Raw genomic sequence first — 15,277 nt, 5'->3', positions numbered from 1 at the left:
CGGCTCATTTTGATTTATTGTAGAGATGAGGTCTTGCCAAGTTGCCCAGGCGGGTCTTGAACCCACGGGCTCAGGCAATCCACTCGCCTTGGCTTCCAAAGTGTTGGGATTATAGGCTGAGCCTGAAAATAGTCTCACTCTGTCACACAGGCTAGAGTGCAGTGGCGTGATCCTGGCTCACTGCAACATCGATCTCCTGGGCTCAGGTGATCTTCCCATCTCAACTCCCTCAGTAGCTGGGACTATAGGCACCACCACCATGCACAGCTAATTTATTTTTTTTCGAGTTAGTGTCTCACTCTGTTGCCCAGGCTGGAGTGCAGTGGTACACTCACGACCACTGCAGCCTCGACCTGCTGGACTCGGTAATTCTTCTGCCTCAGTCTTCCAAGTAGCTGGAACTACAGGCACACGCCACCACACCTGGCTAATTTTTAAATTTATTGTAGAGACGAGGTCTCGCCATGTTGCTCAGGCTGGTCTCCAACCCCTGAGTTCAAGCAATTCTCTCACCTCGGCCTCCCAAAGCGCTGGGATTGCAGGCTTGAGCCACCGTGCCCGGCTTCCCAGCGAAATTTTAAATTTTTTTCATAGAGGCAAGGTCTTGCTGTGTTGCCCAGGCTGATCTCGAACTCCTGAACTCAACCAATCCTCCCACTTCGGCCTCCCAAAGTGCTGGGATTACAGGCATGAGTCACCATGCCCAGCCCTCGTTTTACTTTTCTCAGTGTGGCTGTTAGACTGTTTTGAATTCCCCTGGGACTTGCATCAGATTTCATTTGACAGTGCTGCTCTAGAAAGCTCAGATCCTGCTGCTGCGTATAGGTGCAGAGTGGAGGCTGTTCCTCCTAGACATGTCCCTGTCCCCACCATTCCCTTAATGGGTGCTTTACCCACCAGGGTTACCTGCCTGGCCCCTAAAGGCAGGAGTGTTTGTACCTGCGCATGAGCCCCCAATTACCATTGGATTCTCCTAGAATAAAAATCCCGCCTCCTCCAAGGTCGTCTTTGAAATGTTTGAAGCCAGTGATCTCCCCTGAATCTCATTCATTGGATCTGCATTCCCTTTTCCTTCGGTGACATCTCACACAGCATGTGTCCTCTGTCACTAGGGGGAATGAAAGGGTTTGGGCTTTGGCTTCAGTCACAGGGCTGGGTCCCACTGTTGGCCCTTCTTGGTGCTCTCTCCACAGGTGGAAGCATCTTCTCTCTCTGAACTTTAACCTCCTCAGCTGCGAAATGGGGCATCTGTACCTCCCTTCCATGCTAGCGTGAGGACTCAAGGTGGTGACAACTTGACAGGACTTAGTGTGTAACAGGCCTGAAAAAAAGTGCTTCCTTCCTCTCAGCACCTCCAATCTGTCATTATGGCGGTAGCTGAATGGAGGGTCTAGGAGGTGGTATGGAAATGTGACCCAATGCAGAGACCCCAGGGGTGACCTTGTGGGATTTCTTCCCACCTCTGGCCACTCAAGGCACCAGAGAGGAATAGACATGTGGAGGACAGAGGGTTGTTTTCAGAACCTCCTGGAGGGAGGATTCTCTCTTTACTGATGTGGATAAGGATGTTTAGCTGTCGGGCATCATAGCGAGGCGGGGGGCCTTCGGAGGGGTCAGATAGGGGGACAGGGCAGAGCTGGCGTAACTCAGGTTGTGGGGGCATGTGGTGGGCATGTTGATAGGACTGGCTGCCGAGGGCGGGGAGAGGGTAGTCAGCACCACACCACCCTCATCCAGGGAGCGCTTGTAGGGGACTGGAGCATCATTTCGAATGTCCTGGAATGCCAAATAGGCCTGGAATATCTGTGGGCAGAAAAGGGCGAGCGGATGGCTGGCTGGGACCAGGCAGGCAAGGACAGGGACTGGGCTGGGGATGGGCCTGGGAGGGAGACAGAGGGTGCAGGTGTACTGACTGCTCACTGCCCAAGGGCACCTGATGATGAGGCACCATCTTTCATGCTGGGCTGTGGCTGCTCAGAGGAAAGGGCACCCGAAAGGGACCTGTAGAGTTCCTGGGAGAGCCCCCAGCCTGTACTCCCTGGGAGCTAAGTAAGAGCAGGAATGCTCTAACCCTTTCACCCCCACCTGTGAGGGTGCCTCTCCTGGGTTGGGGTGGGGGAGGGGCTCATCCTCACCCAGACAGGGATGGAGAAGAAAGCGAAGGCCACTGCCGCCTTGGCGCTGCTGCTCCCCAGGAGGAAGTGTTTGGGCTTCGAGCGCTGCCACTGGTTGGCCAGGAAGCAGAAACCCACGAACCAGAGGAGTGCCCAGAAGGCTGTTGCGTTGCAGGAGAGAAGAGGGGCAAGAGGAAAGCTTGCTCAGGCAGGGCCACTGAGGTGCAGAAAGGACAGGGCGGGGGTTCTCACTGTGGGACCTCCGAATCACTCCCCTGTCCCTCCCAGCCCTCCCTGAAGGAAATCACTAGGCTAGGGCTGCGCTGCCTGACCCAGGAGTGGGAGCGGCTGGCCATGTGCGGCTGTTTAAATTTTAATTCATTAAAATTGAATTTTAAAAACTCAGACCCCAGTTGCTCTGGCTGCGTTTCAAGTGCTCAGCAGCCATAGGTGGCTGGCGGCTCCTGTGTCCGGAGCGCAGGCATAGAACATTTCCACCCTCAGGAGGGTCACTCGGGCAGTGCTGGCCAGCAAGGCCCCCTTGGCCCCGAGACGCTGGGACTCGCCCAGTGGGGAAGAGAGAAAGAAGAGCTGAGATCAGTCAGACCTAGAGGAAGAGGCCAGGTCCTAGGGAGAAGGAATGTGCATTTATTTAGTGCTTGCTGTGTGCCAGGCTCTGTGGTTAAGAGTGCAGCAGTGCTTAGGAGACAAGACGTGCTTTGAAGTGCTTAACCTGCCACTATGCAGCTGAGTATCCACTTGCATCATCTCCTCAAGCCTCAGTTTCCTCCTCTGTAAAATGGGAGTGTGCACAGGACTTGCCTCCGGGGGTGGTTCTGAGGACTGAACCTGAGAAGAGGCACATGGAGCCCTTTCCTGCCTGACACGTGGGAGGTTCTCAGTGATGGTCAATGTTACTCCAGGCCTCTTTCATCTCCTTTCATCCTCAGAAACCCCCTGCAAGGTAAGGGTTTTCGTCCCAGCTTCTAGTGAAGCTCAAAGAGGGGGAGAGACTTGTGCACACCCAGACAGGAGTGGCTGGGGCTGAGTTCCAGCCCCGGTCTGGGTCCAGGTGGCTCCGCGCTCCCAACCCCACTCCCTGCCACCGGTGGCTTTTCAAGAACTGTTCTGCGAGCAAGGGAGGTGAATGTGAGGAAAACGCAGAGCAGGAGGGAGGCTTCTGGGATTAGCTTGGGGGGAAGAGGAGACCCTTAAACTAGTCCAAAGAATAAGTGACTATTCCCCAGGAGGAATGGGCAGGCGGAGGAGCAGTGAAAAGTTCTGGGCCACGTGTGGTCAGGCACCTCCGGTGGGAGAGGAGTGATGAGGCACAGGGCTTGTCCCGGCGGCCCTGGGAAGCCGGGAGGGCCTGAGCTTGGGAAGGGCAGCCCTGGGGAGAGGTGCTGGGGCTCACCGGCCAGGATTAAGTCCAGGAGCTGAAAGGCCATCTTGAAGCGGGTATCCATGATGCGTCTCCCGTGGGCGTCCAGGATGAGGAAGGCCAGGCAGTTGAGGAGGGCCAGGAAGCCGGCGCCCACGGCGAAGCTGCAGGCCACGCTGTTGCTGTTGAGGACGCAGTGGAGCTGTGGAGACTCCGTCGTGTTCTGGTAGCCATCGGTCAGCAGGGAGGAGAAGATGATGAGGGAGAAGACCTGTGGATTCCCAGGGGCCAGAGTGGAGCTTAGCATCTTCCTGGAGTCGCTCACTCCACCCTGGAGCTGACAGTCCTGCCACATCCCCCATCACTGGGATGTTCTGGGCCTGTCTCTCCCTGTCACAGTTGCAGTGCCCACAGCCTCCTGTCCCTCCTCCCCTCTGCTCCATCCAGGCTCAGGTCTCAGCCTCTTCCCTGGGCCCTCACCCCAGCCTCCTCCCAGCCTCCCTGCCTCCAGACTCACCCTCTCGGCCCATCGACCACACAACACTGGGGACCTCTTCATACCTCTCCCTGCCCACATCTCCCTTGGCTCCCCAGTGCCTGAAGACTGAGTCCCAGCCCTGAAACCTGGCCTTGGAGGCTCTGGGTGGTCTCCACCCCCTTCACTTTTCCAGTTTCATCTCTCTTCACTCATCCCTGCCTCCTGTCACACTCCCCTTCTGTCACCAAGCCCAGGTACCCATATGAAATACTTGGCACAGTGCCCAGGACACAGGGAGGGCTGAACAGGGATTTGCTGTCATGATTATTCTCTCCACCTCCCAGTTCTTCCCTCTGCCTGTGACTTCCTTCTCCTCCCTCCCAACCTCACCAAGTCCTATTCATTGCTTAAGAAAAATTTGTGAAATAGTCCAAATATACAGAAAAGTACAAAGACAAATGAACCAAACACCCAGTGCTGGCTACTCATGAGCATTTTGCCTTTTGGGGGGCGCGGGGCTTCAGGATTTTGTTTAAACAAGTACAACACTGATGTGGTAACCCCGTCCCTCTCATTTGTGCCGGTGCATACAGTCTGTGTCTATGCTTGTTTTCTATGTTTATTTACTAAACACCACTGAATTCACTAAAAACTAGCCCAGGCCATGCTTATGACCACCCTAGGACACAGCAGTACTCAAAGCCCTGCGTTTTAGGTCATGAAGCTGAGGCACAGAGAGGACAAGAAGTCAGCTGAGCTTAGTTAGCTGGTCAGAAGCAGAGCCTGGGTTTGAACAAAGCAGCTGGCTCCTGGCTGTGCCCTTGACCCCTTGCTGTACTACCTCACCCTGGACCACACACTTAGGATGGGGGATCCTATCAATGGAATCCTGTGAAAATTTGAAGCCCCAACTATTTGTCTCAAATGGTCACGGAGAGGCATGGCAAGGTCTCTTCTAGACAGAAGGAGCTGGTATGTCTATGGGGTGGGGGGTGGGAGTTGGTCCAGGAGGGCTTTCTGGATGAGGCAACACTTATAAGGAACGTTGAAGGGTTAGAAAGGCTAAGGTAAGGTAAGGTATGTTGTCTGGAGGGCAATAGGCAGCCATGGAGGGCTGTGAGCAGGGGATGGGCAGGATCAGCTCTGAGTGTGTGGGTAGAAAGACCCTTGGTATGGAGATGGGCTGGAGGAGGTGAGTTTGGAGGCCAGGAAGCCAGGGGGGGAGGATGAGACTTGGGTAGGGGAGAGAGTCAGGGTCTGAATGGAAACCCAAGCCATGGGGCTGGATTTAGGAGGTAATAGTAAGGTGAGAGCTGAAGTGGACCTTCAAGAACAAGGAGTAGCCGGGCTCGGTGGCTCAGCCTGTAATCCCAGCACTTTGGGAGGCCGAGGCGAGTGGATTGCCTGAGCCCACGAGTTCGAGACCAATTTTGATTTATTGGCAAGACCTGGTCTCTACAATAAATCAAAAACTAGCCAGGCATGGTAGCATTCTCCTGTAGTTCCGGCTACTTGGAAGGCTGAGGCAGAAGAATTGCTGCAGCCCAGCAGGTCGATGCTGGGGTAGCCGTGAGTGTGCCACTGCACTCCAGCCTGGGCGATGAAGTGAGACTCCAACTCAAAAAAAAAGAACAAGGAGTTCTGGGTCAGACAAGAGAAGGAAGATCATTCTCAGCAGGATGGACAGCATGTGCAAAAGTCAGATGTTGCAGAACCGGAATAAGAGAGAATCTCGGCTGGGTGTTGTGGCTCACACCTCTAATTCCAGCACTTTGGGAGGCTGAGGTGAGAGGATTGCCTGAGCCCACGGGTTCAAGACCAGCCTGAGCAATATGGTGAGACCTCATCTCTATAATGAATCAAAAAATTAGCTGGATATGCCTGTGGTTCCAGCTACTTAGAAGACTAAGGCAGAAGGATCACCTGAGCACAGCAGTTCGAGGGAGCGGTGGCTGTGAGTGCCACTGCACTCCAGCCTGGGTGACAGAGTGAGATTCTGACTCAAAAAGAGAGAGAGAGAGAGACTCTCACTTAAGGGGTCCGGTGTGAGATAAGGCTAGGAAAACAGGCAGAAGCCATATCCTAAGAGGCCCTGAACACCAGGTCCAGGTTCCCTGGATTTGGGGAACCTTGGAAAGAATTTAATTTTATGCACAGAAGGATTCTGGGCAGGGGGCAGCCAGGGTCAGAACTGGGGTTAGAGAAGAACTGTGGCTGACAGATTGAGGTTAACAAGACAAGAGGCCACAGACCTGCGAGAAGGCTGGTGGGGAGGCCCAGGCCAGAAATGCTGAGGCCAGAGTTCTGAGTAATCCATTAATATTTAGGATGTAAAATAGAACTTGGTGACTGATTGGATGTGGCACTGTTGGCGATGGGGGTTAATCGGGGGGGGGTAGGCCAGGAGGAAAAGGAATGTTGAAAATGTCCCCTTCATCAGAATGGGAAGTCCTCCTGGACATGCTCCACACAAGACCCTTCTCTCTGTCCCCAGCACCCACTCCAGATGAACCTCAGCAAATGTGTGTTGGAAGAGTGAATGACTTTGGTTTCCTCTTTTTTTTTTGAGTTGGGGACTCATCCTGTCACCCAGGCTTTTGCCCTGCCTTTCAGAGTGGGGATAGAGGAGCAGAGGACTGCCCCTAAACAACTCTGCTTCCGTTTGTTCTCTCTCCTTTGCCTTCATTACTTCTCTGAACAACAGCAACACCACTGCCCCGAGTTCCTCTTTTGCCCAGTGCTTCAGCATCAGCCAAGGCTTTGCACACCCATCATCTCGCTTGCTCTGTACAGCAACCCTCATAGGGAGGCTGAGCCCCTATTTTGGAGCTGGAGAACTGCTTCCATAGAGGGGGATGGTCTGAGGCAGAGCCAGGTTGAGGAAGGGAAAGTGCATCGATCATTTTTGAGCCGGATTCATTTTACCTGCCCTACGCAGTAGAGGTTATTAATTCATTTCTGTTTCACAGGTGATAAATCGAAGCCATTACGGTGGACTGGAAAGAGCCAGACACGTCTGACTCCGCCAGCTGTGTGGCCTTGGGCAAATTGCTCACCTCTTGGAGCCTCAGTTTCCCAGTCTGTCTCTATGAGGGAAAATGTGGGGGTGAGGCTTGGCCCTAGCAGGTGCTCAAGAAAATGGAAGTTCTCGTGATTCGCCCCGAGAGGGGAAGTGTCCGGTCAAGGTCAGTTGGTGGTGGAAGAGGGGTTAGAATCCAGCCCTGCTGACTTGCAGGTGGGCTGGCTGTCTGTCCACTGACCCTTAAAGCCTTGGGCTGTAGTGGGAGCCCTAGGAGACTCAAGGGTGGGGACTCATCTGGGCCAGAGGGACCCTCTCCCTCTGAAGCCTCTGTCCAACCTCCTTCCACGCCCTCCCTGGCCTGTCCCCAGGGAGGGAGCAAAGATTCATCAGTTAAGGCACCAGCTGGCAGGCGGCAGCAAGAAGGACAAGAGCACCAGCTGCCCAGAGACTCCCTACTGAGGAGCCAGGCCAGGGGGGAAGGAGGAGAGGGCGGGCAGAAGGGAGGATAGAGGCGGCAGGCAAAGTCCGTGACCAGAACGTTTGGCACGGTTGGCAGCCCTTCCCCCCTATCCTGCAGCGGTCCATGCCAGCTGGGGCTCCTTTTCCCTTGACACCCGCCCTGCCTTCTGAGTCTGACTTGCTCACCAGCTGGGTGATGTCCTTGGGCAAGTCATTCAATCTCTTTGAGCCTCAGTTTCCCCTTAGGGTTAAACAGGCATAGTAATATCCTTGTCATAGGGTCATGGTAAGAAGTAGAGGAACTAACACTAGAAAGGGACCTTGTGCTGGGAAGTGGTATTGGAAATTCCCCCTTCACTGGGAGGCGGACAACGGACACAAGTTCCAGTGATCCCAGGCCCCTGAAACCCATCTTTCTCCTAGCTCACAAATAATGACTTGTCCTAGTAATAATTGCTGTTTAAGGAGCAATCACTACTTGCCAGGCCCATGCTAATCAGTTTATAGGCATTAACCTGGTTCATTTTCACAACTGTCCTTTCTATGAGCAGGGTATTAAGATCATCTTTTGACAGGTGAGGGTATAGAGGTTCAGAGAAGTCAAGTGACTTGCTCAAGGTCACACAGACATTGGGGGACCATGTAAGCTATCAAACAAAATGGGGCACTTTTGAGAATGATAGGTGGTGCTGCTGATAATTATGCCGAGGCTGGCCTGAGCAAATGGGCAGTGTGCCACCCTGCATGGACAGCATGTGGCCAGCCAGATTCCAGGCCAGGCCTGTCTGTTCCTCTCCAGCCTCAGGCTCCAGAAGGGGCAGGGAAGGGATACTCTGGATTAGGAATCTGGTGGGGAGACCCACTAGACATCCCACCTACTCCCATGGCCCCGATCAAGTTTCATCATCTCCCTGTGCCTCAGCTTCCAATTCTGTTAAAGGAGAGTAGTGGAAGCAGCACAAGTTAAAGCCCATACAACTCAGCACTTTGGGACGCTAAGGCGGAAGGACAGCTTGAGCCCAGGAATCCAAGACCAGCCTGGGCAATACAGTGAGAACTCATCTCTACAAAAAGTATTTTTTAAAAAATTAACCAGATGTGGTGGTGTGAGACTGTCATTCCAGCTACTTGGGAGGTTGAGGCAGAGGATCGTCTGAGCCCTGAAGTTCGAGGCTGTGGTAAGCTGTGATTGTGCCACTGCACTCCAGCCTGGGTGACAGAGTGAGACCTCAACTCAAAAAAACCCAAACAAACCAAAAAAAGCACATAGTCACAGTTCTAACTTCTCAAGGACCGAGGTCCAGAGAGGAGCAGTGATTGGTTCAAGGTCACATGGTGAAGTCTGGACAGAATGAGGATCTGACTCCAGGTGTCCAGATTCTTTAGGAATGTGGCAATGATTAAATGACCACATGTAAAGCCCCAGGCACAGTGCCTGGCACACAGTGACCACCCAATGCCTGGCAGCTTAGGTCTGCATTACCTATTCTCTTCTTAGAGGCCCCAGCTCCTATTCCTCCCCTCCTCTTCCCTGACCTAAGAGGCGGAAAATAAATGGGCTCTGGCATCTCACAGACCCGCTTTGAATCCTGGCCTGGTCTCTTACTGTGTGACCTTAGCCAATGCTGTCTGATAGAATTTTCTGGGATGATGAAAAGCTGTGCTGTCCAATTTGAGAGCCACCAGCCGCATGTGGCTGTTGAGCATCTACAAGGTGGCCACTGTGACTGAGGAACAGAATATTTTATTTTAATTAGTGCAAATTGAATTAGTCATACGTGGCCGTGGCTACACCACTAACAGCCCAGACTGAAAAAAAGAACTTTTTTTTTTAGAACTTCTCACCCTGCTGCTCAGGCTGGAGTGCAGTGGTGCAATCAGAGCTCACTGCAGCCTCAAACTCCTGGGCTCAAGCTGTCCTTCTGCCTCAGCCTCCCAAAGTGCTGGGATTACTAGCGTGAGCCACTGCGCCCAGGCCAGATTAAAAAATTATTTAACTTCTCTGATCCTCCTTTTTCTTACCTCAAATACGGGGCTCCTACTCTGGAGGGTTGCTTCTTACTGTGAGAGTCAGTAAGTGCCCCGAATAGCACAGAGCCCATAGTTGGGTGCTCAGAAAAAGGTGTTGTCATTATCAGCTCCCAATCTGATGACTTCCCCACCCCAATCCCTCTCCCTGTGTCTGGGAGTTTAGAGCTCCTGTCTCCTGTCACCCAAGGGTGCAGGCGGGCCACAGGAGAGCCTCACCCCCGCGAAGATCCGTGCAATGGTCCTGGGCCTCTTCAGAAACTGCACGACTTCGCTGTTGGCCAGGTCCTGGAGGCTTTCAGGGATGTGCATGGTGGCTGCTCTCCTTCTGGGGCCTGGGGAGGCAGGGGCTGCACTGCTGGGCACTGCCTGCTGGGCACTGCTGGTTGACGACTCGGGGCCCACCCTGGGCTTGGCTACTGCAGGACAACACAGATGGGGGATGCTAGAGTCAGGGGTGTGGGTGGAGAGGTTGCCAGGGGCCCCAGCAGTGGGGAACATGGGATGGGGGGACGCTGGAGGTCCCAGGAATGGGGTTGTGTGGGGTGGGGTGAGGGGGCTGTCGGGGATGGGGTGAAGGGACTGCCAGGGGTCCCAGGAGTGTGGGGGCATAGTTCAAGGGGTTCTGGGGGCTCCAGGAATGGGGATATGGGATGGGTGGTACTCAGGTCCCAGGAGTATGGGATGGGGATGCCGAGAGGGTCCCAGAAATGGGGTTGTGTGGGGTTAGGGGGCTGCTGGGGCTCCCAGGAGTCAGGACATGGGTGAGGCAGTTTCTAGGGGTCCTAGGAGTTGGGGATAAGGGGGCTTCTAGGAATGGGGGACACGGGGGTGAAGGGGCTACTGGGGGGTCCCAGGAGGGGGATAAGGGGTGAGGATTCTGTGGGTCCCAGGAGTGGGGGAACACGAGTGAGGGGGCTGCCTCAGGTTCCACAAGTCAGGCATTTGGGCTGAGGGGGCTGCCAGGGGTACGAGTGGTGGAGAGAGGTGAGATGCCAGGCCAAGGAGAAGGGGTGGGGCAAGGGCTAGGATATTTGGGGTCCATGTCCCTTGACACAGGAGCGGGAGGACACAGGTGGGATTTTTCTGGGGAGTGAGGATGCTGCAGTTGAGGTCAGAGCCCTGGGAGGCCTGAACCAGAGGAACCCCTTTCAGGGTTTGGAATGACAGCACCCATCGTGGAGAAGCCAGGCGTCTCAGGGCGTGTGTCAGGCGGTCCTCGTGAACTGGGTTATTTCCCAGCCTAAGGGCTTCCCTTTAGAATCCAGCTCCATCTTCATCAAGGTGCATTTCCTGAAGGAAAGAGGCTGGATCTCCGATGCATGAAGAACCTCTACCTTCTTAGAATCGAGGTCTCCCCTTTAAGGACGTGGAATGGGGGTGATGACGCTGCCTCACAAAGGCTCACCCCTACTCTGGAGGGCCAGTATGCGTCACCCGGAGGCTTTTTCTTCCTTCCGCCCCCCCCTCCCCTCTCGGTTCCCCGGCGCCGACTCAACCTTCTTTTGGTTCCGCTTTTTCCCGCCTTTTCGCTCCTCCACACCTGATTGGCTGCGGCCAAGTCCCGCCCCCTCTCTGTTTCCGCCTACTCAGGAGCTGACACGACCGGGGGCGTGGCCTCAGCGAACGTTGGCCGGCTCGCCGTTGGCGGGCGGCGCGCGGGAGCTCTGCCACGCCCCGCCCCATCCCTCCGAGCAGTCCCGTGCCCGCCCCGCCCTTTCCCTTTGAAGCTAGAGGACAAGGAGACATTTCTGTGGCGCATGCGCCGCGTCCAACCGAGACAAGTGGTGGTGAAAGGCAGGCACGACGCTTGCGTAGTTGAGATAAAGCGTCCTGGGGAGAAATGGATGGCGCTCATTGCCCAGGCTTTGCGCATGCGTTTTGCAGCTAGCTGAAGCCGAACCCTGGGGGCCCAGGACACCCTCTTGCACATGCGCGAGAGGCTCAATGACAGTCGAGCGTTGGCTAAGGTGAGGGAGAGGGAGGGGGATTGCATGGCCGGGGAGGGCGGCCCTGCACCCCCTAGGTAGGCTTTGCGAGCATTTTCCATTCTCCTAATACCCACCTCTCCATCTAGACCCCGAAGAAACGTTATACCACTGTAGGGTATCTGGGCTTGCAAGACGCCCCAGAACCTAAAACCTCTGACCCCTGCCCGGGATCCAGGCCAACTGAGCAATATGGGAGGGGTCGGGCAAGATGGGATACGAAGCGGGTGGATGGGTTCTGCGCTCCGTCTGGGGTAGGACGGTCCCTGGAGGGTGGGACGTGGAGGTGGAGAGGGCGTCTTTCCTACAGATGACTTTGACCCCTGCCCATTTCCTTCTGTTTAGACTCCGGGGAAAGGGTCTCGCCATGCTGCATGTGACCCGGGGGGTCTGGGGGTCCAGGGTCCGAGTTTGGCCCCTGTGTCCTGCGCTCCTTGGGCCCCCCCGGGCCCTTTCGTCGCTGGCGGCCAAGATGGGGGAGTATCGCAAGATGAGGAACCCCACGGAGCCCCGCGACTGGGCCCAGCAGTACCGCGAGCGCTTCATTCCCTTCTCCAAGGAGCAGCTGCTCCGCCTTCTGATTCAGGTATCGCCCGTCCCGGGTCCGAGAGCCTGCGGACTACGATTCCCGGCAGGTTTCGCGGCTGCAGAGCCCGACATGCTGCAGAAGACTGCCCTGGTGCCTCCTGGGAGTTGTAGTTCCAGGGTTCCTAGGGGGCGCGAGATGAGTTGGAATGCAAGGAGGGCAAGGCCTCTGAGATGCAGACACAGCATCCATTCCTTACCCTGGCTTGTTCTGGGTGCTCGAACAGGCATTTTGTGGGGCATGTTTTTTCCCTCTGTAAAATGGGTATAATAATCATCCTCAGACTAGGTGCGGTGGCTCAAGCCTGTAATCCCAGCACTTTGGGAGGCCGAGGTGAGAGGACTGTCTGAGCCCAGGGTTCTAAGACCAGCCTGGGCAACTTGCTGAGACCTCGTTTCTACAATAAATAAAAAAATTATCTGGGTGTGGTGGGGTTCGCCTGTAGTTCCAGCTACTTGGAAGGCTGAGGTGGAAGGATCGCCTGAACCCAGAAGGTAGAGGCTGCAGTGGCTATGAGTGTTCTACTGCATTCCAGCCTGGGTGACGGAGTGAGACTCCGACTCAAAACAAAAACAAAAAAGTCCTCTTCATTACTATTTCTGTTACCTAATAATAATTATACCTACAAAGTCACAAAGCTATCATCATAATTATTATCACGTGATTTGAGCTCTTTACGACACTGTGCCGAGCATTTTTCATATATTATTGAATTGTCAGAACAATTTTACCGATGAGGTTATTGAAGTTTGCAGAAGGAAAGTGACCTACCCAAAGCCACAACATAGCGGCCCAGATTTGAACCCTGACTCTATATCTGGGTGGGGACTGGGGTGAAGTGAATGAAGCATTTGCTCAACCCTAACTAAGGGTAAGTGAATGTGTGCCTCCCAAGGGTGCATTAGGCATCTCACCCTAGTCCTGGTTTCACTCCAGAGCTCCAGCTCTCCAACTCTTACCACCCCCACCATACTTGTCTTTTTTTTTTTTTTTTTTGAGTCAGGGTTTTACTCCTGTCATCCAGGCTGAAGTGCAGTGGCACGGTCACAGCTCACTGCAGCCTTGACTTCCTGGGCTCAGGCGATCCTTCTGCCTCAGCCTTCCCAGTAGTTGGGACTACAGGCATGTGCACCACGCCCAGCTAATTTTTCGAAATTTCATAGAGAGGAGGTCTCACTATGTTGCCTAGTCTGGTTGAACTTTTGAGTTCAAGTGACCCCCCTCCCCCTTCAGCCTCCTAAAGTGCTGGGATTATAGGCATGAGCTACCACGCCCGGCCCGTACATGTCATTAAGGATTATTGTCACTCATTTAACAGTTATTTATATGAACACTGACGTGATACACATGCAAATATACACACGTGTGTATATGGACATGTAATCTCATCAAATTCTCACTCTAGCCCTCTGAGAAAAAGAAGGTATGATCCTCTGTTGCCAATGAGGAAACGGAGGCTCAGAGAAGTGAAGACATTTACTCAGGGCATTGAGATCGGAGACATAAAGTGGTTCAGCCGTGCTGAACATAAAGTGGTTCAACAGGTCATGCCTGTTATCCCAGCACTTTGGAAGGCTGAGGTGAGAAGATTGCCTGAGCTCAGGGGTTCGAGAGCAGCCTGAGCAACATGGTGAGACTTCATCTTTACAATAAATAAAAAAATCAGCCAGGTGTGGTCGTACATTCCTGTGGTTCCAGCTACTTGGAAGGCTGAGGCATAAGCATTGCCTGAGCCCCGCAGGCCGAGGCTGCGGTCGCCATGAGTGTGCCACTGCACTCCAACCTGGGCGACAGAGTGAGACTGCGACTCAAAAAAGAAAAAAAAAGGCCGGACTTGGTGGCTCAGTCTGTAATCCCGCGCTTTGGGAGGCCGAGGGGAGTGGATTACCTGAGCCCGCGGGTTCGAGACCAGCCTGGGAAACTTGGCGAGACCCCATCTCTACAATAATTCAAAAAATTAGCTGGGCATGGTAGCACACGCCTGTAGTTCCAGTTACTTGGAAGGCTGAGTGGGAAGAAGGATCGCTGGAGCCCAGCAGGATGAGGCTGCGGTGGCCGGGAGCAGCCACTGCACTCCAGTCTGGGCGAAAGAGTGAGACTTCAACTCAAAAAAAAAAAAGAAGTGGTTCAGAATGTGTGCTCTGGAGTCAGACAGACCTAGGTAGGAGTCATCACACAGACACCGTGGCCTCAGCAAGTGACTTTCCTGAACTTCCCTTCAGAGGTGTCCCCCTCTGAAAAATGGGCTTCTAATTCCATCAAGATCCTTGTGTCATCTGGAGGATGATGTCCCACTAATAGGAACTGGCTAACAGTTCCTGGTGCATATAAACATTGTATGAATGTTGGCGAGGAAGGATCATAGTGGGAACTTGAACTTCCAGCTCTTTAAGCCATCTGTTTTTCACTATATTGGGCTGCCTCAGTTTCTTGTCAGTAAAACCGGTTAACTTCCCCAACAAAATGTTTGAAAGTCAAGAGCTCTGACTACATGTATGAACTGTCTGGGAAAGAATTCCTTCTCGTGGGGAGGGGGAAAAAGCCCACAGAGAAGTTTTCCTTTCTGAGGTAACAGGAATTTCACTCGAGTCCTGCAGAGAAGGCGGCTTTGGAGGCGTTCTCGGCTCACGTGGACTTCTGCACCCTGTTCCACTACCACCACATCCTGGCCCGGCTACAGGTGAGGACAGGGCCCTCAGGCTCTGTGGTGCATGTTTGCCCATCCGTTCATTCAGCAAATATTCAGCGACACATACTTGGAGCCTGGCCCTGTTCTAAGCATTGGGGATTCAGCATCGAGCAGGACAGATGAAGCCACACCCTCAGGTATGAGCTGACATTTCACCCGGGCAGATGAGAGAGAAAATAAATATAAAATATGACTGGGCATGGAAGCTCATACCTGTAATCCCAGCACTTTGGGAGGCCAAGGAGGGAGGATTATTCGAACTCTGAAGTCTGAGATCAACCTGAGAAATATAACAAGACCTCGTCTCCACAAAGATATAAAAAAATTAGCGGGGTATAGCAGTGGGTGCCTGTAGTCTCAGCTACTTGGGTAGCTGAAGTGGGAGAATCACTTGTGCACAGGCGGTCAAGGTTTGGGTGAGCTGTGATTGTGTCACTGTACTCCAACCTGGGTGACTAAAAAAAAAAGTCTGTATATGTATATGATGCCTGATGGTGGTAAGTGCTATGAAGAACAAACAGGGTAGTGGTAT

General features: G+C 53.7%; 2 protein-coding genes across 5 annotated transcripts in view; one reads left to right on the top strand and one right to left on the bottom strand.

Annotated features, from left to right (window-relative positions):
* Positions 1-1,519: 1,519 nt before the first annotated feature.
* On the bottom strand, positions 1,520-9,794 carry SYNGR4 (synaptogyrin 4). The gene is made up of 4 exons (XM_008056834.2): positions 9,702-9,794; positions 3,529-3,766; positions 2,136-2,275; positions 1,520-1,803 (listed from the first exon to the last, which is right to left on the bottom strand). The coding sequence occupies exons 1-4, from the start codon at positions 9,792-9,794 to the stop codon at positions 1,570-1,572; spliced, it is 705 nt and encodes a 234-aa protein (XP_008055025.1). The 3' UTR covers positions 1,520-1,569.
* A 1,313-nt stretch (positions 9,795-11,107) lies between these two features.
* TMEM143 (transmembrane protein 143) overlaps positions 11,108-15,277 on the top strand; it is a 28,870-nt gene continuing 24,700 nt past the window's right edge. For 2 of the 4 annotated variants that reach the window (XM_008056816.2, XM_008056805.2), the window contains exons 1-3: positions 11,108-11,452; positions 11,816-12,056; positions 14,632-14,736. In XM_008056816.2, coding sequence (XP_008055007.1) covers positions 11,430-11,452; positions 11,816-12,056; positions 14,632-14,736 — 369 coding nt within the window. In that variant the 5' untranslated portion in view covers positions 11,108-11,429. The remainder of the gene's footprint in view (positions 11,453-11,815; positions 12,057-14,631; positions 14,737-15,277) is intronic. The other 2 variants (XM_021711734.1, XM_008056811.2) reach the window with 1 other exon arrangement.

This window comes from Carlito syrichta, unplaced genomic scaffold (assembly GCF_000164805.1).
Source record: "Carlito syrichta isolate Samal-C Ts95f unplaced genomic scaffold, Tarsius_syrichta-2.0.1 Scaffold85413, whole genome shotgun sequence".
In the NCBI taxonomy this organism is placed as follows: Eukaryota; Metazoa; Chordata; class Mammalia; order Primates; family Tarsiidae; genus Carlito; species Carlito syrichta.
This window is presented reverse-complemented; position numbering and strand designations above follow the sequence as displayed.

Excerpts from the sequence above, each read along its gene's own strand:
- SYNGR4 (XM_008056834.2), bottom strand. The coding sequence starts at position 9,794 with ATGCACATCCCTGAAAGCCTCCAGGACCTGGCCAACAGCGAAGTCGTG. Across the intron at positions 3,767-9,701 it reads TTGCACGGATCTTCGCGGGG|GTCTTCTCCCTCATCATCTT; the intron begins GTGAGGCTCTCC and ends GGGAATCCACAG. Across the intron at positions 2,276-3,528 it reads CCTGGACTTAATCCTGGCCG|CCTTCTGGGCACTCCTCTGG; the intron begins GTGAGCCCCAGC and ends GCAACGCAACAG.